This window comes from Pteropus medius, unplaced genomic scaffold, assembly GCF_902729225.1.
Source record: "Pteropus medius unplaced genomic scaffold, Ma_sr-lr_union100, whole genome shotgun sequence".
NCBI classification, from domain to species: domain Eukaryota; kingdom Metazoa; phylum Chordata; class Mammalia; order Chiroptera; family Pteropodidae; genus Pteropus; species Pteropus medius.
This window is the reverse complement of record NW_024349799.1, coordinates 7,736,169-7,759,298: the sequence shown is the minus strand read 5'-3', so window position 1 is coordinate 7,759,298 and position 23,130 is coordinate 7,736,169. Positions and strand designations below refer to the sequence as shown.

The 23,130-nt window shown below is 37.0% G+C and overlaps 1 protein-coding gene, 1 long non-coding RNA gene and 1 pseudogene across 2 annotated transcripts in view; all 3 read left to right on the top strand.

The window, feature by feature from the left end:
• The window catches only part of ACACA (acetyl-CoA carboxylase alpha), a 244,652-nt gene that overhangs the window by 114,279 nt on the left and 107,243 nt on the right, over positions 1–23,130 (top strand). Inside the window, exons 26-32 of the mRNA XM_039886513.1 lie at positions 4,314–4,427; positions 5,639–5,752; positions 6,649–6,738; positions 8,328–8,446; positions 18,914–18,937; positions 21,540–21,683; positions 22,471–22,687. Coding sequence (XP_039742447.1) covers positions 4,314–4,427; positions 5,639–5,752; positions 6,649–6,738; positions 8,328–8,446; positions 18,914–18,937; positions 21,540–21,683; positions 22,471–22,687 — 822 coding nt within the window. The remainder of the gene's footprint in view (positions 1–4,313; positions 4,428–5,638; positions 5,753–6,648; positions 6,739–8,327; positions 8,447–18,913; positions 18,938–21,539; positions 21,684–22,470; positions 22,688–23,130) is intronic.
• On the top strand, positions 12,774–17,920 carry LOC120620863 (uncharacterized). The gene is made up of 2 exons (XR_005658008.1): positions 12,774–13,666; positions 14,040–17,920. It is a non-coding gene; the product is annotated as an uncharacterized LOC120620863 (long non-coding RNA).
• LOC120621362 (uncharacterized) lies at positions 13,278–13,409 on the top strand (annotated as a pseudogene).

The window sequence follows — 23,130 nt, the reverse complement described above, 5'->3', positions numbered from 1 at the left end:
GTTTTTACCTCATTTAGAGATTTGGAAATCAAGAAGTTAATTGATATGATTGAGCTGAGGGTCAGCTAGCAGTGACTTATGGAGCAGAGATGAGAGTTCAAAATGTGCTTTTTTTTTTTTTTATCTGATGCTAATGAATGTAAGATGTGTGTTTCCTCTTTCCTTCTTGGACAGTGGTCAAGCCCCCCAACCCCACAGCTGCATTAATGGCTGTATCTGGTAAAAGCAATTTTAGTTGTTGGGATGACTCTTTCTGTAGGTCTCACTGCCTTTTACAGGTATCACCTGAACATGGTAGCATTGATTTCCCCAGCTTGTGCTCTCAGCTAGTTTCCCTTTCTTTGCTTACCTTGGTTTCCTGATTGATGGTTATGTACCTGGCATTCCAATCTCTGCTTTCTAGAAGTAGGAATGTAGATGATGATTTCTGGGGCTTTTGAACCTAGAGGGAGGGATCAAGAAAATTGGTCTTCAGTGAATCAATGTTACGGAATGTGGGCTGCTCCAAGGAAGGCTTCATTTCCTCCAGGTATTAGCATAACTTGCCCAGGGGTAACTTCCCTCAAGGACTCTCCAGCAAGTTTCTTCTAATCCTTCACCCTATCTGGAAAGCAAAATGTCAAGTAAAACGCTAAAGTCCTGTCGAGTTTTCTCCATTTGGAGGCATATTGTGCCACAGTTGAAAACAAAGTCTGGAAGCCTAACAGTAAGTTTATTTTTTTTGAAAAAGCTCTTCTTATTTCATAAATTTAATTTTCTAGAAAAAAAATCATAAAACACTGTTTATGTTTACTTAGAGGTATTTAGGAGATTCGTTAGCCAAATTAAGCTACTTGGTACCAATAAAAAAGTATCAGCACCCTCATGGCTGTCGAGATAGCCAAGTACATATCCTATAGCCACCTTGACTTGAGTAGCCATCCCCTCATTAATATTATATTTCTGATATGATCCACATGAACATGATATAAGCATACTTCCTTATAAGTAATGCCATGCCTATGATCCTCTGGTTTGGTTTAAACAGGGAGCATTTAAAATGCTGATCAGCACCTCCTCTTAACATGACTGCAAATAATTTTGTCCAATGTGTAAGTAAAGGAGTATTTCACAGTGAACCCAGTTATTGAATAAGTGTGATATTAACAATTTCTTGTTAAAACTGTCCCATGACAACCTTGGAATGTCCAAAAGCCCAGCTGTGACTGGAGGAAGCTACCAGTTCATCACTGGTATTGGGATTAGTGTCTCAACCAGCTGAACAATAGTTAATGTCTTGTGTGCATTACACATTAGGTTACGTTCTTTTCATTTTGAATTGCTAGTATACTAAGATCAAGTTGGAATATATTCGGCTTTTCTGGCAGTCAGTTATATAACTTTGGCTATGGTTTTGACACTTAAGCATGTTTGTCGTATTTCTGCAAATATGAAATATGCCCTGTTGATGGCCACTATCGAGGTTAAGAATAAAAACAAGAAATAACTGTGTGGTACCAATCTTAACAATTATTGAGTGATTTTCACTTGGGCCTGCAGATTTATGCAAGTGACCTGTAATCCCAAAATCAGCAGTTAGGCTCATTAAATGAACCTCTTTACATTGAGAAAACATCTGCTGACATAGGTACCGTTAATGTCATTGTTAGAAAATGTTCACCAGGATTAGATGGCGATGTTGGGCTGTCCAGTTGCCCAAAGGGAGTCTATCTCCAGGCTAGTGGGGCCTAAACTTCTTTTTGTATGTTTGTATCTTAGGTTGGGTGGTTCTGATGAACAGAATGATCTTCCTTCTCTGGTGGTTTCTTTTAGGGCCTGAACATTGTGTCTAGGTCAAGGACAAGAGAGGGTTGAGAGGGTTACTATACACATAATTTTCTATTGCCAGTCTTTTTCTAAGTATTAATGATGATAATGGGGAAAATAATATTTGAATAGAAAATGTCCAAGTCAGTATAAACTAATGGAAGTAGTGGTTTATTCATACTGTGTTTGATATTTCACATCCCAGCATGGTCTGGTTTGTGTATTTTATCAAAAGGAGCTTAGGAAGATTGTCATTTGGTGATCATAGATAATTACTTCTCTACTATATTTTTTACTCTTCATAGTTCACTTTTCCTACAGATACTGTTTCTTTTTTTTTTCTACCCCTTTTCTTACTTCCTTTCTCTTACAGTTGTAAGTTGAAATGAGTGTTTTTTTTAAAAAAGTGGTTTTGTGTGTTCTGTTTTGTTTTAACTTAGAACATGATCTGTAGTTAGGCAAGAGGATAATTTCATTTTTCTTATTTATTTTAATCTCAAAAGATAAACCTGGATAATCCTGCCAAGGGAAAACATTCCATATCAAATCGGATACAGGTTGGGTCGGAGGCTAGTGTTCTTATTGGCTTTTGTTATTAATGTTGAGACTTTAGTTTGGCTATTTACAGAGTCGTATTACCCAGGATACGTCTTAGGCTTTTAGACTTTCAGTGGGTCGTTCTGGTGATTGAAGTAAATACCTCAGAAAGGAATATGTTTTCTCTTAGAAACATTAAGTAAAGAGAGAATTAGGTAGGAAAAATTTACCTTGGTTTCCATACTCTCTGTTATCTATCATTTTTCCTTCTGTTTTTATGGTCTTGTCTTGGTAATTTTTTTCCCTTGCAATTTTATTTTGCTCATTAGTTCTCAAGAAAAGATGAGAGTTAGTTGCATTTTCTCCCTCCTCTTTGTTTTCTGCCTTAGGATAGGTGGAATAGGTCTTCCAGTCTGTGACTACATGCTCGGCCGAACCCTGGATTTATAGTCACTTTAACAGCAGCTCTTCTTCTTCTCACGCAGATGAGTGAATTCCCTGCGTTAAATGAGTGAAAACAATACATACTTGTACTTCCTTAACTATAAATCCCATCGCGTGGTTTACGACTGGACAGTTGGAGCAGACCTCCGGTTGGTGGATTGGGGAACCAGAAAGTATTTCCTGCTTTAAAATGTTTGCAAAGCCTTTTTTCCCCAGCATAATGGTGCTGAGTACTCCAAAACTATTTACCCTGTGACGTGGAAAGTAGTAGGGGTTGCAGAAAGTGTTTTGGGGAAATGCATACCTACTCCAAAAGCTCTAAGTCCCAAGCTTTTATTTATACTGCTGTGGTCATGGACTATAAAGAGTGTCCCTGAGATGGGGAAGGTTAAGTAAAAAATGGAGATTCTTCAAGAAAAAGGCTGATAATCAAGGTAAGGAGAATGTTAAAAAGCAGTAACGGGGAGCCTTTTGGGATCTGGTCATCTTTCATGTCCCCTTGATAGTAGGGGGAGAATAAAAATGCACTAAAATATGAAGGCAGTTATTTTCAAATTCCAAGTAGAGGGAACTGTACCTAAATGTGTACATTTTACGTCATGTGGTATTAAGAACTACTACTATAAATAGCTATAAATTAAAAAAAAAAAAAAAGAGGACAGGCATTTATAAAAACTGCATCTAGCATTTCAGCCTAGATGAAAAATTACGTGGATAATGGATGAATTTAGGGAGTAAACTGACATTTCCCTGCAGAAGAAATCTTTTTCTCAAAATATGATAGAGATTTTTTCTTAACAATTTTTAATTTTTAGGAAGGCCCCAATACTGAAGAAACCATGGATTGTATTGTAGGAGCTGGGTTTTTTTCCTCTGATCTATCTAAGGATTCACTATGTTTAGATATTGTGGAGTGATTCTTGGTACAGCAAGAGGATAACTGATTTGGGGTATAGAATTGTCAGAATATGAGATGGTGTTTTTATTTAGTGTGTGTTTATAAATGAATAATTTGTTCTCATGTTTCTGTTTTACACCCTCCTGGGATGCTGAACATTTGGTTTGTGGAATGAGTACCACCAGGAGTGGTTCCTTTTGCTTTATTCTGCCTTCTTTCCAAAAGTGGGAGAACAGGAAAGCCTTTAATCCCTATGTTATTTAAAACCTCTTAAAACCTCATCTGTTATTTCTTACTCAGAATCTCTTGACCCCTTTTAATGGTCTCTGATGATTTCTTCTGCATGTTAAAAGTATAATGTTGATTTATAAAGAAATACATTAGGAATTTTGACTATGAATGACAGAGGGATTTGGGTTTCTACTAGCAGCTACTTCCTCTGGGATCTTCTTTACCACGTTGTTTGGGATTTAACACAAACAAACAAACACAACCCAGGAAGTTTGCATTTTCTTATTAATTCAGCTATATTTACTTTGTTTTTATCCCCTTTTCCCATTTCAAAGTCAGATCCACCTCAGTTCCTTTTAATATAGATGTGTATGTTCTTTTTCACATTAACAATTAGGATCAGTTGTGTGGCCGGGACCCCACTCTCACTGATGAGCTGCTGAATATCCTCACAGAGCTAACTCAACTTAGTAAGACCACCAATGCTAAAGTGGCACTTCGAGCGCGCCAGGTAAGAACATATGTTGGTTATCTTGAGGAAGGTATGGTTTTCATAGATTGGGCACTGAGCTTTTACACATCATCTTCCAAAGATACAGTTTTCTATGTATGTCTCATTGCCCTCAGAACAAATGTTTTCATGTGGTATATGTTTTTTAAAAAGAAAGGAAAAAATTAACTTTGAGTCTCTTTATAATAGGAGCCCTTTCTGCATTATAAAATCCTGTTATCATTCTCTACTCTTCCTAGTAGCTTCGTGATGATAAACCAAGGTCACGTGGAGGAAAGGAAACTGAGGGAAGGCAGTAGACTCAATATTTCTTCCTTCCCAAAGGGAGCTTAGAAGCAGGTGAAAACTTTTAAGTGTATAGGGAAAAAATCAACTGTGGAAAGTAGAAAGGTAATGAAATGAATCTTAGATGCTAGCAATCAAAACAACCCCAGAGAAGTCCAGTTAGTTTCACCCTGCAGTCTTCATTTCCATTCCAAAAGGTTTCAGCAGGGAAGCCAAGAGCTGGTGCTCCCTTTGTGTTTCAGTGCATGGGCATTGACAAGGAAGCAACATTTGAAGCTGTTCAGTGACCTTCTGCTTTCTCTACAATTGTATCCATGTCACTGAACTACTCAAAGTTATTGAACCTCTCAGTGACCTGCTGAGAGTATTCAGGTCCTACCGTGTCCCTGTTTGTTTGTGACACTGTTTTCACTCTCTCTGCCCCTCACATGCATTGGTGTTACATCCTGATGCTTTCTCCTTGATACTGAGTATCTGGGGCTGTCAGAGCAGCTTTTCCTAGTCTGTCTTTCTACTTCAGAGTTGCAAAAGCCTAGCTCTGCTGCATCCACCTTCCCCACAGCTGCTCCCTGCCAGACCTGATTCCCAATTAACAGCTAGTCAGGCAGTCTCTAGGACTAGCAGCTTTGCAATGGTAAATCACATGCACTGATGGAACTTGATTGAAGCTGTTTTCTCTCCCTTCCCCCTACTCCCCTTGGGAAATTGCCCACAACGCAAATCATGGTGAGAGTCAACTGAGATGCAGTATTTGGTGGCATTGGCTTTATGTTACAGGACCTAGAAGTTTACTTGGTCTCTGTTTTATCTTTGATGCCTACACTTACAGATTTATATTTATTGCTTTTGTATCAGAGTTGCCTAATAGGAGCCTAGAATAATCACTCCCTTAGGAACTTATGCCTCTTATTTTGCTCTCACTCTAGGTTCTTATTGCCTCCCATTTACCATCATACGAGCTTCGTCATAACCAAGTAGAGTCTATCTTCCTATCAGCTATTGACATGTATGGACATCAGTTTTGCATTGAAAACCTACAGGTATACTTATAGCCCTTTTCTATTTCTGTGCACTCTTGTTCCCTTTACTTCTAAGCATAGTTTAATTAAGTAATTAATCAATTTGATTTCCTGTGTAAGGAAGTTTTATACCTTGACTTTCTAAAATAATTTATACTTATAAATATTTTTTCATTAAAAATGAGTTTAGAATTGTGGTGTAGCTTAAAAATCAAATAGGCTTGCCTTGATAGAAGTGTCCTATTGAAATCTTTACCTCTTGTGCTATAATTTTATTTTAATGCTTACTATTAAGCTTTATATAGAGCCAATTTTATAAGAATATTGGCTAATTTTACTGATTGGAAGGACCCTGACTATTGTTTTTAAAACAACATCATTTTCTCAGGAGTGATCTATTTGTGTACCTCGAAATAAGGATAATATTGTTATATTTAGCCAAGGGAATCTTCAGGCTCTCTCTCAGATTTCCTTCTGGAGAACCTAGAGAGGGGAGAAGGATGTTTTTGTTTTTTTTGGTTCATAGTTGAAATAGATTTCAATTGTGATTCATGTCTATAGTTTACCATAGTGGAATATTGAGACAATATTTAAGAATTTGAGTAGAGATATGTCAGAAAGAATAATAATAATAGTAAATACTTCTATTAGCATATAATTAATGCATTTTTAATGCATTATATTAAGAATTATACATATTTTAAGTCTTTTAATGCTTACAACATCCCTATAAAAATGGGTATTATTATTTTCTCTATTTTGTAACTTGAAGCTGAGGCACAAAGAAAGTTCATACATTACATTCATAGATAGCAATCTAAAGTTTCCCAATTAACAGCTAAATGTTTTAAATGCTAAATATTATCCATTAAAATTGGTCTCTTTGAGTTGCAATGGTTTGTCTTTGTACCTTTCAGAAACTCATCTTGTCTGAAACATCTATTTTCGATGTCCTGCCAAACTTCTTCTATCACAGCAACCAGGTGGTGAGGATGGCGGCTCTGGAGGTAAGTTTTCATAGTAACGTAACGTAACGTAACATAAAATGACCTTTTCCTTGATTTCTGTCCATTTGGCTATCATATCAATCTTTTTCCTTTGGCTTTAGGTTGGTTCTTAAGAGTCTTCTTTTCCTCTGAAACTAATGCTGAACTAGGGCCTTGCTTTACCCAGGTGTTTTAGTTGAACTAATCACCAGCTTCTAGGCTCCAATCACAGGAAAATAACTGCCAGCATTTTTCAATAGTCTCTACTTTCCAGGTTATTTGATTCTCCCATTTCATAATGAATTAGGATTCCCTGTAACACAATAAGTGAAAAAAAATATGGCTGGGTCAGAATATGTACCATTTTGTCATTTGGGCCAAATAAAATAGATTTTAGTTATATTCTGAATTGTCAAGCAGCTCTTGTGAAATATTTCATCATGAGAAAAAGGTAATAACATTTAATGAACTGCGTTTTAGGTGCTTTTTCGCTTTTAATCATATTACTTCATGAAGTAAGAAAGTGAGACTCTGAGAGGTTAAGTGACTTGTCCAAATTCACATAGATAATAAGTGGAAGAATTTGCTTTGAACCCAGGTCAATCTGACTCACAGACTTCTGTTTCCACTATACCACACTGCCATAAGCACAAAAAAGGGAAGCCCTGAACACCACTGTAAAATGCCAAGTATATGTTTTTTGAAGATGAGAGAAAGGAGTGTTTTAGATGATTTTATGTAATATGATATCACTATAGTCTGTTGCAAGCTATTTTGAGTTACTCTTGCTATTTGTATTCTGTGAGTAGAGTGTAATATAACCTACTCAGTAAATACAAAATTTTAAAAATATCTCAGTGTTTTACAGTGCTTTTATGTCATTTAATGAGAAGTCTCCTATATACCTAACATGCTGATGGAATCTCGTGTAGCATTTTATGTGCATGGCAAATTGGCTGTGAAGTGCATAAGGTTGGACTGATGGTTTTTGCTGAGATGTAGCCTGTTGCTGTTTGTTTTAACTCTTGAGTCAAGTTAGTGTGTTTGAGATATTATGTCAAACTATGCCTTAATGCTTTTGCCTAGTGTTTGAAGGAGATAAATAATCTAAAATTGATTTTGGGCGATGGGAAAACTCAACAAAGCAAAATAAAGGTACAAGATAGTAAAAGGGTTCAACTGTACTGCAGTTGTTTCTGTCTTCACTCCTCAAGTAGCCCAGAATCGTCACCTTTCATTTTTCTCACTACTTGCTTTTATCTTCTGTTGAAATGATCATGCTTAATGAGTTAATAGTGTTTCTATATGCTCTCTTTTGCTAAAATCAAACCTTCTTCTGAGTTTAGGTTAGTGTAAAAGGTTTATGGCACACCTTGAAATACCCAGCAGAAGCAGACTAGTTTTGTGTCCATTTATAGTCATGGGTATAGTTTTAAGATTCCAGCTTTATTAGTTAAAGCAAGGTATTTTTATGTAGAGCCTTGGGACTTCTGTCACCACAGATTACCCTTTTCTGCATTAGATACCTCTTTCAAAGACTTCGTCCTGGGCTAACCATCCCTTAGCTTCTGTTTTTAAAGTGTATTTACCGAGGATTACTTTTTAACCAGGTGTATGTTCGAAGGGCTTATATTGCCTATGAACTTAACAGTGTACAACACCGCCAGCTTAAGGACAACACTTGTGTGGTGGAATTCCAGTTCATGCTGCCCACATCTCATCCAAACAGGTGAGTTTGAGCTGGTATGTGCACCCAAGCCAGACAGAGCTCTATCAGGAGACTTAAGGGGAGTAATGTGTATGATAATTTCATGTTTGTTTGTTTTTTTTTTTTAAGCTAGAAATATAGAGCAGAAAATGAACAGATTTAAACCATGAGAAAGATGTCTCTTGGTGCCCACTTTTTTTTTTGGACATTTGACCTGGAGAGATAAAGTATGGTCTAATAAAGATAAAATTAGGATTATTCCATTTGTTTTTACTTGTATTATGTCACTGAGGAAACATAGAGGTTCCCCCCTCCCCTTTTTTTAAAAGTTAGAATCTACTAGCATTTTATGTGCTGGAACTTTGCCAAAAATCACTCTTTTAGCAGTTTAAATGAACATTTGGAAAATAAAAATATCTTGTGTGGAATGCTTTTCTTTTCAATATGTTTGCTATGGGTTAAGGTTATACCCAAATCAATTTCATTACCTTCCTAAAAACAGACACCTGAATTTAGCAGTTAAAACTTAGTTTTTAAAAATCACACTTCAGAAGCAAACTTAAATTCAAGAAAATTAATTAAGCCATGCTAATTCATTATTTTTCCCTTCCTAAACCCTTTAAAAAATAAAACAGACATGAAAGTTTGTTTCAGTATTGCTTTGGTCTTAAAATGTAAATATTTTATCTTAGATACTCATTTATTTCTAAACTACTCAGGCAGTGAAAACCTGGGAATTCCATCCACTCATATGTCCTTCTCTTTTAGAATTTTCATTCTTTTTAGTAATAGCACAGGAAATATAAATACCACAGCCAATTTTAAACAGCCCCCCTCCATTTCTTCTTTATGGTTTTTGGTTCTTCACTTTATATTACCAAGTACTGTGTCTTTGGGGATCCTTAGTTATAGACACCAGAAATGGCTTTGTTCTGAATTGCCACTTCACCCAAAGCAATAGAAACCTTTCCTAGAGACAAAGAAGTCTGTGCTGAGACATTTGGCCACTGGATGCCACTGTTGATCCAGCAGAGGTCAGCAAATGAGCAGAGGCAGCTTCAGAAAAAGTACTTCTCTTCTTTGTCTCAGAAGATCCTTTCACTTCTCTACCTCAAAAATACCTTATAGCTGGCAGAGAAAAGCATATATCCTTGATTTAGCAAGCATCTCTCGGTACATTTTTGCCTCCATGGATTTCAGAATCTCATTTTCTAGAAACGAATGGTTGTCCTTCAGCGAGCAGTGAAGTACTCATGGCACACATGGGCTCAGCCCTCGGTCGTCTTTCTTTTCCTGCATTCCTTGAATAATTGTAGAGAAGTACATGCTATACTTAATGCTCTTTGTAATTCTCAGGACATTCTCCTTTTCTTCCTGCTCTCTACTACCTCTTCCCTTTGGGCAGTGATTTGTAGTCAGGCTGCAGAGCTGCTTCTGATTTCCTTCCCTCCTCATCGCTCCCCTTGTCTTTCTGAATTGCTCTCCCTGTCCTACTTTTTATTTGAGGATATGTGTCCAGTTTGGTGAGGGATAGTCAACTGGAAAATGAGAGAAATGCTTCTTAACTGTTTGTTTAAAAATCTTATTCACTTTTCTATCTTGAGGGTTTGAATCTTGATTATTCCTGATATTGTTTCCAAACTTACATACTTGCCCCTCCCGACATCTGAGGTGTACACACCCCTATGGATAAAGACCAGACTTAGACAGAACTGTAATTCTGTAGTCTCTGGAGAGTCCTCCTCGGATGTGTGTACATAAAATTATAAACTACAAAGTGATTGTTATTAGTTTTGATGTACATGTAAAAGTAAATAAAGATAAAGACAAAGGGAGAAAGAGAAAATAATCTGAAAACCAGAAAAATGTAAAAATTACTGTAATGCTTTTTTACGTCTAAAGTCCTTTTGTTTAGGAGCATAAAATGTATTAATCTTCGAATGATATGTTCAGTTTTTTGGAATTATGCCCTTATTCTGACACCAACTGGTATATTGCAGTTCAGTTGTGACACCAGCTACGTCGAGTTAGACCAGATGTCACAAGTTAAGGGATCAGTTCTCCACAAAACTGTCTCTTCTTCAGATGGGGCCTTGGGGGGGTGAGGGGTTCCCCAGGCCACTGTACTTTGGGTCAACTGGCCACAGATTTGGGGGTTCCCATGGCCCCCTCAGATTCAGTAATTCACTAGAATACCTTTATATAACTCAGGAAAGCACCATACTTATGATCATAGGTCTGGGTGGGTCCTGAACACAGAGCTTCTCTGTTCTTTCTCTCTGCAATCAGGGTGTTTCATCTTCCGATCATATCATTGTGTTCACCAACCAAGAAGTTCCATTGAGCTTCAGTGTCCAGAATTTTTATCAGGGTTTCATTATAACAGCATGGTTGATCGAATCATAGGCCACATGATTAAACTCAGTCTCCAGTCCCTCTCCCCTCCCCAGAGGTCCAGCTGCCTCCAAGCCCCCAACTCTCTAATCACATAGTTGGTCTTTCTAGTGAGCAGCCCCTGTTCTGAGTTATCTCATCTTTCAGCATAAATTCAGGTGTGATCCAAGAGGCTCATGAATAATGAAGACACTTCTATTACTTGAGAAATTCCAGGGATTTAGAGTCTCTCTCTCAGGACAGGGACAAAGGCTAGTCAAATTCTTTATTATATAATAAGCCTGTTCGCCTTATAAAAGAATTGTAGGGTCTCAGTTTTAGCTAGTTTTAAGTTCCCACTTTTTTTTTCTAACTTCAGTACTTTTATTATTTTTTTACTGTTTTGAACAGCAGGCAATAAGCATCTTTTTTCTTATTCTACAGAAATCAGTTACAGGAAACTATCTACCAGTGTCCATTCCACTCTTAGTCTTGTAAGGCTTAAGGTCACAATTATTTCACTAACCTCTGGATTAATGAGTCTCAGAATTATCTAGGAAGTGTTGTAAAAATACACATATTGGGGTCCCAAGATACTGATTTGTTTTGAACCAGAGACCAGGGGACCACTTTTTGAAAATCTCTGAACAACTACAACTGAGAATCACTACTGCTACACCAGCACTGTCCAGTGGAAATACAGTAGTCTCCCCCTTATCCACATAGGATACGTTCTAAGACTCCCAGTGGGTGCCTGAAATCATGCACAGTACCAAACCCTATATATACTGTTTTTCCTACACATACATACCTATGATAAAATTTAATTTATAAATTAGGCACAGTAAGAGGTTAACAACAAGAATAAGATAGTTGTAACATACTATAGTAAAAGTTGTGTGAATGTGGTCTCTCAAAATATCTTATTGTATTCACCATTTTGATATGAGATGATATGATGCCAGTGTGGTAAGATGAAGTGAGGTACTCAGAATGGCACACAATTTAAAACTTAGGAATTGTTCATTTCTGGTATTTTTCATTTAATGTATTCAGACCTTGGTTGACTGGGCAACTGAAAGCAAAACCACAGACAAGGGGAGACTACTGTATAATGCAAGCCACATATATAATTTTAAATTTTCTATTGGCCACATTTAAAAGAGTAGTAAGGAATAGGTAAAATTACTTTTAACATCACTTTGACCCATTATGTCTAAAATATCATTTTAATATGTAATAAAAATTATTAATGAGGTAGCTTTCATTCTTCATACTAAGTCTTTGGAATTTAGAGTATAGTTTACACTTAGAGCATGTCTCAATACAGGCTAGCCATATTTCAAGCCTTCCTAGCCACATGGACCCTCAGCTCTAGACCAAAAATTAATTAGGGGTATCATGCTGAGTCCTCTTTGTTTTATGTTAATGGTACTGCCTCTAAGAGGGATTAAAAAAACAATTCTTATTTTTATGTGGCTTGTTCTTAGTAGTTAACAGGAGTTATCCATATCTGATACTGTACATATTCAGCTATATTGTTTTATGTATGTTTAAAAATTATTCAGTGAAGACAGAGAATAGGCATGAATATATATATTTTACTTATCAATGCAAAACAGAATTTTATAATATATTTCCCAATTGGAGTTAACAAACCAAAAATTCTCGGGGGTGAAAACAGATACATTCTTTAACCAATTTTTTCCATTTTCTTTCTTGGCACTTGATCTTCACATATCTAGCCAAGCATTCATTTGTAGTAGACTAAATGTGTCCAACAAGTCCTTAAAAATAAGTATCTTTCTAAGGTATATTATCCAAGCAAGACTACAGTCTTCTGTTGTGTATGGGGTTACCTGGTAGAATTCTATCCCTGCAGTTTAATTTAGCCTTCATGGGTTAGGATGAAACATAGCGCTCTCTCTCTCTGCAAACTGACAACAGCAGAGTATTTTTTCAGGAAAATGTCTTAGATACTATTTGGGTTGAAGATCTGTGTCTCATTAGGACATGTTTTGATTTTTAGAGAAGCAGACAAAACACAAGTAATTTCCATTGCAGATAAGTGGAGCAGTCTCTAGGAAGGGAGAAGACACTTTTTTTTTTTTAAGCACATTTGGGCAGTTAGTACATAACCAAAATGTTTGATGCCTTTTTATTTTTTTTAATTCATCATAGAATGTTGTACTGCTTGAAATTTTTTAAATTTTAAACTTTTAAAGTTTTTTATTTTACTGTGGAAAGAACACATAACACAAGATCCACCCTCTTAGCAAAATTTTAAGTGTTTAATATCGTGACTTTAGGTATAGTGTTTTACAACAGATCTCTAGCGCTTATTCATTTTGCTTGACTGCAGCTTTTACTTGACATTTAGTTGCTCTGTGTTTCAGTACAATTCGACTATTTTTTCTAATATGCCTCTCAATATTGAAAAAAAAAAAGCAAATGACTAAACAGTTTATTTCTATTCTCAAGCTTTCCTCAGTGGCAGTATCGTCACCAATGAGATTTATCTGAAGTGCAATTATTGCTAATTGAAAAGTATTTCTAATCTCAATGACTTTCTGCATCATTCTTCTTGCTTGGTAGGCTTCAGTCAAGGTATGTTATCTTCTTGATCTTCTACCCAAGACTCTCAAGTTTTTTCTGGGAACTGTAGTTATAAGTTATTTGGCATTCCCAGGTCTTATTCACCAGAGGATTCAGTTATTAGATCTTTACTCAGGGAAGTGCCTGGTGTAAATATATCCTTTTCTTTGTAAATCTTCATTTCAATAGCAGCAGCTACAGAGATTTTCCTGACTTAAGCATAATAGGAAACCTATATATGTGACAAGTGTGTGTGTGTGTGTGTGTGTGTGTGTTTCCTTCCTTAGCATGTAAAGGCTATGTCCTACTGTATGTGAATATTTTTGAGGAAAGAGGAGTTTTGCTGTTTTTTTTTTTAAGGTGACTTGTAGCCAGTTAGCAAATGGTTTCTAGATAAGTGAATGAGTTTCTTCAGTCATTTTTCTTGGTGCAGGAATGGTCTGGACAGATGGTCTGCACTAAGAGAACACTTTATTATTATCCAGACTTTTAGGACTTAATTCTCTTGTAGAAGATTCCATCAGCCCAGCTCGTTAGTGAGTTCCACTAGTATTTTACATGGATTAATCCTGGAGCTCAGACTACATCATTCAGCATTCCTTTTTCTCTCTCTTCCTTCAGTAAGGCTCAGAGTTTAGAGCCTGAGGGGTGTGTGTGTGTGTGTCTTTTTTTCCCATTCTGAAACCCTAGTTTATCATTCGCTGGTGCTAGCTAGTGATGGAAAAGTTTGTTACACAAAAGTATTGTCTTGAATGTCTTTATTCTTGACAGTCATCAAGTCATTTGACATTCAGGATTTCACTTAGCTTTGGGCACATTAAAGTAACTCAGAATAGTCTGGAAACATAAGTTCTTTAGTCAGCCTATGTATTTAATCTTCTAATATATAGCTATATTTATAAAAACATATAAAGTATATAATCCCATAAACTCTGGCTATGCATATGGCTGTGCATATTATGACAGTCTGGGAGTGTGAAATTTAAAACTCCAAATGACAAAATAAAAAAGAAAACCCAAATGATTTTCATGAGTAATACACATTAGTGAACATAGGTCATTGTTTAAAAACTTTATGATTCAAATAAGAAGCATCAAAATTGACACAGGAGATGGAAGTATATTTTGTTGTATGTTTCTATACATATGTAATGGGTGAGGACCTATTGGTGTTTATTTCCACCTATTTTCTTAGGTGGAAATCCATGCTTTAGTTAAGTCGAATCATATTGCACCTTCTCTGCTATTTCCTCCTTGTGAATTTGGTCTTCTTTGTTATAATGTTTTAATTCAAGCACTTCTCTTTTTCCATGTCTCACATCCAGAAGAGGTCGGCTGTGTTTTCCCTTGATAGTACAGGTTTTGGTCATGACCGAGTTTAGGCTTCATAGCTATAGTGGGTGGCCTGTGGACCTTCTTTTTATGAAGAAGATTGTGAGGGAGTTTAGAAATCAGAAGTGTTCCAAGTAACTAGTCAGCGCCCTGCTGCCATTCTTGAGAATTCTGATAATCTTTGACTCCTAGAGAATTAGATCCTTCTTTGGATAGTACTGAGACAGGCAAAAGTCACCCAACTTGTAGCATTTTTTAGCAGCAGGAGCACTTGGTTGTAGTTAGTGGGCCAGAATGAGCTATAAATAAATAAAATCCTAATAGTGCTAGCTTCCTTCATTCAGGGTAGTATACTGATAAGATGCAAGCATCAGGGAGAAGAAAAGATTCTCAGCAGGTTTAAGTGCTTACCAAAGTACTTTCCTATATCCATGGCTCAGCTTCTAGTCTCTGCTGTGTTATTTTGGCATTCTAGACTTGTAAGATTGGAGAGTCGAGTTTAAAACTCTCAATATATCATTAGGGTAGCCCAACGTCCCTTCTTGTCAAGGAAGAGTAGCTGATCCCAGGGGGAAGGAAAAGCAGAATCCAGGGCACCTGTAAATCCCTATAGTTTTGTGCTGTGGGCTTGTAGCTAATTATACAGCAGGCAACAGTAATATGCTGTAGCTGTTGGCATACTCATTTCAGAAAGAGCAAAATCTTCCAGCAGAGCAAAGAAGGGGCTCTAAATGGGCTGCAAATGAATGAATCAATGATCATTTTATTGTAAACTAAAGCTCCACAGTGGAATCAGGACATCTGAACTGCAAGGAGGTGGTGGGAGAGATGCCAGTAGAAATACATAGTTCAGATGTGTTTTACAACTCTTGATTTTGATTCTCCTACAGAAATATAGTCACGCAAGGAGACCACCACTGGTCACAGCCAGTCAAATTGCTCTTTCTCCTATGGTACTGCTGTTAGCGACTACTAGTAGGTTATTCAGCCGACCTCTTCTGATTCTGCTTTGCTGCCTGATTTCAAAAGATTTGCCCTATATGGCTCTCAGTCACAGCTTGATGTAACCACTGCTTGTTTGCATGCATCACCATCATTTTCATATAGGGTCTTTTTTTTTTCTTCAAGTTAGAAGGCAAAAGAATTGAGAGCATTGTTATATGATAAAAGATTTATGTAGGGCCAGCTAGAATCAAGCAAAATGAAATTCAGCTGGAAGGGATGGTAAAAGGCTCAGAGACTTGTGACTGCCAGAGAAGTCAGTGTTCCTTAAATAAAGAAGGTTCAGCTAGCAGGCAGCAACTCTGACTTTGCATTCATATTGAAGCAGGCTCTCCAGCCATTCTAGGCAGGCAGATCAATAAAATCAGAGGTGACTTAATGCCAAGAATCTCAGAATTCAAAGGATTTCTCTTGTCTTTCTTTAAATTTATTCTGTATTGATGTGGAATGCTGGTCTCAGAAACCGAGATGAGAAATTGCCAGGTCTGATTCTGGTTTATGACACCATATTGAACAGTGTCCTTGGAAAGCATCCCACTTGGTTTCTCAGTTATCACATCTGTAAAATGGAGGTAATCTACTGGAAGGAAAATGATTCCAATATTTATCAAAACATTGTGAATGAAGATTCATAAGTGCTTTCAATAGCCTTAACAGCAAATGTCTATGAGAAGTGAATTCGTTTCCCATTTATGTATTTGAAAATGCAGTTGATTGCCTTATCAGAAATTGAGCAATTTGACTATTTTTGCATGATGGTTATGCAGTGGAATGTGGTAGATTTGATTTGATTTTTAGTTACATGAATGGAATATCTACTCATATACAAACTCTTCCTTGGTTGTTTATTTTTGGGCAGACCATGGCTCTAACTTTTTAGTGTATCACAGTAGTGTGTGGTATGCCACATTGCTCATATTCTTAAATTGATCAAATAGCCCCTGTATAGAGTGACAAAATATATAAATGATCATTATGGACATAGCTAAGTATTTACCTGGTAATAGAGAATTTATCCTTCTTTCCCTGCTCATCTTCCCTATAGCCTACGGATTCTTATTGTACCAAAAAGGAAAAGCTGCCTCTAAATTTACCTTTTATATGATTGATTTGGGGCCATTCCTTTAAAAACTGGAGATGTTGGGAGTTTTTGTTCTTACCCCATACTGTGTAGATGGTGCACAATTTCTATAACAAATCAGCAGGGGGCTCCCTATGAGAAGTTGAGAATTGCTAATGGAGAAGGGCTGGCTTTTTATTGGTGATGTTCTTTTCAATTCAGGACCTTTTCTACTGAAAATGTGGCCCTCATCCTGTGAAGACTCCCTACGGGATTTGAGCATAGCTACACAAGCAATGAGACCATTTTATTAGTTTAAGAAATTGGTTAACAGTTGAGAGAGATTATACTGGTTTCTAAATTCTAGAAACCTGGATAGATGGAGACTGAGATTATTTTGGTTGTGGGGTTATTCTCTGAACTGAGGTTCATGGTAAGGGACTGTACATGTGACCCCTTTCTTTAGAAGCCTTTATATCTTAAAGGAAGATGTTTCTATATTCTCATCAGCATCTACATTTAGTTTTCTTAGTTTCTCCTCCATCTGCTCTAGAACCTGTGCATACTTTTTATTTGTTGATGAGGGCCCAGTGCATTATAACTAAGGCTCTCTTGTAAAATGAAACCTGTTCTCCTGAGTGAGAAGATCAAAGACTCCAAACAGCAAAGGAGCAGGTTTTTGCTCTTGGAGGTTGCTCCCGCTGCCTTATGAATTCACTCTGTGATACAGGTTTGATGCAGAGAGCATTGCTACTCACAAATCACACGAGGTATACAGTTTGTGTGCAGTGGTATGTCACAGCTTTTTATTTATATGGCCAGCTCAGTCTATTCTGCTCCTTTCACTGCCATGGAAAGTGCATCATTTTCCTCCCTCTCTCCTCCTTCCCACATATCATCAGCACCACCCACTATGTTCTGCCCATTAAGTCCTCTGTGTGCCAGGAAACCCCAACAATGATTAAATGCTGATAAAAGAATGTTAGAAGGTTAAGATATCAACCAATCAACCCTCTTATAGTACTCCTAAATTGTGGGTGGTAAGTATAACTTTGTCCTTTTAAAATTGAAAATAAGTAGTTTTATTTGTTTTTTTTCAGTTGAGGAAATGATTGACATCAAATTAAGAAAAACAAAAAACAAAAAACGAGTTGGTGGCAAAGACCATAGAGAATGCAAGCGACTTGCCTTGCAGTTTTCATAATTACCCTAGTCTTTCTTTGATGATTTTGGCACATTCTTTATCAGGAAAATAATCTAAGGCTAGCCAAATTTGGGTAAGGTTTTATTTATGAGAGGCCTAGAGTTTTTAACCTTATAGCAATTTTAAAAAGTCACTATTACCCTAACTTCATTTAATTTAAAAAGTGTTAATTAATTAATTTTAACATACCACTCTAGTCATAGAATCATTTATCATTACATTCCTGCATGATATTCAGTTCTTTTAAGCTCCTATACTGCATAGTACTCCCCCTTTCTCTTCCTCCTCCTCCTCCTCCTCTTCCTCCTCCTCCATCACCACCAACACGACTACCCCACCGAGTTTATGGGAGGAAGAGAACATGGTTAGAGAGACTTAGAAAAGGCAGCTGGGAATCCACTGGCTTATTTTCTTGGGAGGGAAGTTTATAGGTTTATCATATATCCTACAAAGCAGTTAAGTGCGAGGGGCTATAGCATCAACTCATCTGGACCTCCTTATTACAGTTTTAGCAAAATAGAAGTAAGAAAGAAGATTCTCTAAGAATTTGTCATGAATTACATTTCATATTGAAGCTTAAAATACTATATCATATAGCTTAAATTAATTTTCATAAGCCTGTGTTTTATCACTACTCTGCATCATCATTATTATTATTTGTAATAGAGCTATAAAAAATTTATGGTAAACATATTTTGACCCTTTACATCAACAGCTGCTGTGGTGAGGTAGGTCAGGAGGCATGCCTCTTTGGAGGCACCTTGGAGGTTGAAGGGTAATGAGCACTTAATTTTGTCTGCTGAATGCCAGAGCTATCAAAATGGAGCTCCTTACAACTGGTCTGTATCTGCTCTGACAATTCTTTTATTATGGCTTTTACTAACCTATCAATCAGTAACTAACTGTGGTTGTTTAATTACAGAGGGAACATCCCCACGCTAAACAGGTACCGTATGTTTAGTTTTTTTTTCCAATTAAAAGTACTTTTTTTTTGTAACTTAGAATAGTGAAATCAGGAAAAAAATAGCACTACACTTCACAAACTAATATGTTATCTTCTGCTAGGGAGTCCTGAGCTCCCCTTTAGATGTACTAATTTATTCTTTTCTGTTTGGAAAACATGTCTTCAGCTTTTCTTCAGCTATTCAAAAAGCAATACTTGAAAAGCCTCAGTATGGAAAAGCTCCTATCTACCTGTATATGATAGGGGAGTTGTTCAGCTTTGCTGTAAACATCTTTTTTGCTAAGTTATCCGTCTAGTTTGGGGCTTTCAGAGAAGGAACCCTTAAGGTTACTTCTATCCCGGAAAATTGTTCATAATTTTTTTCAATTTTTAGTTTTCTAATTTGCTGCTGCTTTTAGAGGAATGCAAATGCAGAAATAGCTGATCTCATGTTTTATCAGTTTGTTAGTTATTCTAAAGTGTTGAAGTGTTATAATATGAAAGTCAATGATATGATTTGTGTACCCTGGGAAGAGGTTTCCAGGCCAGTATAACACAAGGGATGTTTTAGTATTCTGAGTTCTTCCTGCTCCTGAGCCAAGCAAGGCAACAATGCAAGTTTGAGAGGATAGCAGTTCTGATTGGGATTGAATCCACACAATGCTAAAGCAATAATAAGTCAGTGGTGAGCTCTTTTGTGCATGATCAATTATACACAGAAATATTTATAGGCTTATATTTATTTTGCCCCCTCCCTTTAAATATTAATTAATCAAAACTGATTATAGCTTTTAGAGTCCAGTTTGGACGGGGAGAGGAAAGGGAGTGCTTCGTTGGGTCGTCCTGCCTACCCTTAGAGAGCGGGCTTGGTTCATTCCTGCCTGCTTTTAGCTGTTCTGGTCCATGGACATAGTATAGGGGGAAACCGAATAGTGAATATTTCCCATGGGGTTCAGTTGAGTGAAAGAGATATTTAACCCCATGTTTGCCATAAACACTGTCAGGTTATTTAGAAGGAGTCCCTTTGAAGTGTTATCTGGAACCCTTTTATCTTTCCTGTCTAATACTGGGCAGGGAGAAAAGATATAATGCCTCACAAACTTGCTGCTTTAGTAAATATATTTGGTGATCCTAGAAAAGAGGATGATAGCATTTCTGAGTTCATACAGCTCTGAATCCCAGTTTCTAGTGAGCACCATGTATAAGACTTGCTTGATGTGTGTTTCATTTGTTTGTTTCATTCATGATATCAATGGTTTCCTCTCCCACTCTGCCTTTCTATTCCCCAGTACTGTCAAAAGATGAAGTACCTTTTTCACAGTCATTGTTTGCAGAAGGAATAAATACCTGGAGTGTCAGTCTCTATAGTCTGTGTGAGCAGCACTTCCATCCTATAAAAAATTCCATTGCCTTTATAATTATAATTTGCAGTAGAGTGCAGTATGTACCCAGATCTTAAGTCTACATTGCTGGCTGTCTTCCCCTTGCAACTCTGCAGGTGGTGCACTTAAGGAGATTTTGGAGCAGCTCCCCAAAGTTCAGGTGCTATTGCCTTGCTCTGAACTTGCTTCAGATCAGTATGCCAGTAACATGTCAGGCAAGTCGTGGAGGCATCCTTTAGCGTGGTCCTTCTTAACAATCTGTCTTGATTGACTGAGCATTCAGAAACACTTTACAGTATTATTTATCAGCACATACTACTGAAGTGCATAAAGGAATATACAAATTCATTATGGTTTTGGATTGAACAAATCAGTTCAGTTCTTTTCAAGCATCTCCATTTAGCACCTGTTTGTCATGCTTACACATACTGTAAGACCTATGCTCTGCCCTTTTGTATCTTGATGGGATTTATTAATGGGCTTTTGGTGAAGATATGTTTACTTTGGGATAGAAGTGTTTAAATATAAAATGGCAATTTTGCAATTTGGGGTTGAAATGTCTCTCAAAAAGGAAGGAGCTAAAGCCTTATAACTGCTATCTCTATCAGCCCATTAAAGACAAAAGTAAATACCTCAGCAAAGTTCCCTTTATAGACTGTGACTCGTTTCTGTATGATAAATAATGTTTTTATAATGATTTACTAAACCATTCCAAGTGACTTAGAGTTGTTGTACATGCATATATCTATCTGAATACTTAATCTATTTCAGTTCCTAGAGAAAAATGCCTTAAGTGTTGCCTAGTTACAACTCATTGGCTTGCTTACTTCCTTAAAATGGGGAATGTTTTAGGGAAGGGGAAGATGCAGGATGGTTTTTAACCCCATGTGCTACTCATTCCTTAGATATGCCATAATGTTGTGATATTATTTAAAACTGCCATGAAATTCCTGACAGTCCTTATATTTTTATTTGGAGAAATTTGAGAGTGGTAAAAATATGCTTTGTGTGTGTGTGTGTGCACAGGATGGGAGGTGATTTCAAATGAAAGGGTTAATGTGATTCTAGCAAGACAGCCTTATCCATTGTGGGTAAAAAACCAAATCTGCTCTGCAACCTGACCCTACTTCAGAGTTTCCTCCTGGCTTCTTTCCCTATTGTTTTTCTCCACATCCTTGTTCCTACCTTACTTGTCTAATGCACTTGATTGAATTATCATTTAGAATGTCCTTCTCCTCCAACCTCAACCACTATGGCATGACTCATGTAGCTAGTGTCAGCGATGTTCTATTGGACAACTCATTTACTCCACCATGTCAGCGGATGGGTGGAATGGTCTCTTTTCGGACTTTTGAAGATTTTGTCAGGTAAGACGTTGTGGAACTGTGTATATACAAGGGGAGCCTTGAGTGTCTGTATTTTGGGGTCTCAGATTTTTTGCCAAATGACTAAAGGTCCCCAGAAGAGCAATGAACCAGGTAAAGAGATGTAGCCCTTACTGTATATGCCCTCAGAGAGGTATATGTCCTTCCGTTTCTACCTCTCATTCAGACTCTACAAGCCCCTACTTGTTATGTGAGCCTGGTCAGAAAAAAAGAAACAAACAAAACCATCTTTTCCTTAGAGCTAACAGAAGAAGCTGTCTGTTCTGTGATGAGTGAAATGTCAGGAGAAATTAAACACAACACTAGAGTGAGCCCCACCAGAGACGATACATCTTTTGATTAAATGCATTCAGCATCTATCTCTTGATGTATACTGATGCATTACCCTAGGGGGAGGGGTAATTACATTGGTCTGTCACTGCTCCAGTCCCAGGCTCTTTCTGTTACTTTAAGACTGATGATGACAGCAGTGCTCATATCTTACATATGAAGAAAACAAAACAAAAAGCTTTAGATCATTCTTTTTTAAAAAGAAAAAATATATATGGTTTATTAAAGTTTAAACAATCCATCCTCCTAATTTCTGCCACTTGGTGAAATTTTGCATGTCACCTCTAGCCACTGGTAATTTTATTCAGTTGACTATTGAACACAGAGTAGAATAGATTGTTCTTTCAGACTGAGCTGGCAATGGCACTGTTAGTTTGCTGTCACTTAGGTTTTCTGCCACTTGGATTTTGATGGTGGTTGTTTCTCTGGTATCTTCCAGGATCTTTGATGAAGTGATAGGCTGCTTCTGTGATTCCCCACCCCAAAGCCCTACATTTCCTGAGGCAGGTCACACGTCTCTATATGATGAAGACAAGGTATTGTGTCCCCTTTGGGAGACTGCTTTGCTCCTTCAGATACAGGAATTATACTACATAGATACTATCTTTCTGACTTTGGAACATTATAGGGAAGAATTCATCTTTTTACCCTACTTTATATGATTTAATTTTATATGCCTCATCAAAGTATTTTTGGAAACAGGTAGAATATAAATTCTAACGTTAAAAAAAATATTAATTGAAATCTATAGAGGAGGCTCAGCTATATCCATTGCAGCTGCCTCTGGGTCTTTGAGTGTTGTTTCAAAGACTTCAGCTTTGGTTGCTTAATTCTTAGTCAGTGATGGCTTGTATATTTGCACAGTGGTGCTATTGTAGTCTTTAGGGAATGGTGGACTTTAGATAGCAGAAAAAATAGGCATTTTATTTAAAAATTTGTCCTTTTATTAAATTCTTTCTTTTCATTTCACAGTAAACAAATTGTTCTGTTGTTGTTTTTTTTTCCCCCTACCAGGATATTTTTCTATGGTTCGACACTTCTACTGTATGATAAATTATTAGGAAATATATTATGTGGGAACATGTTCAAATGGCTTCTT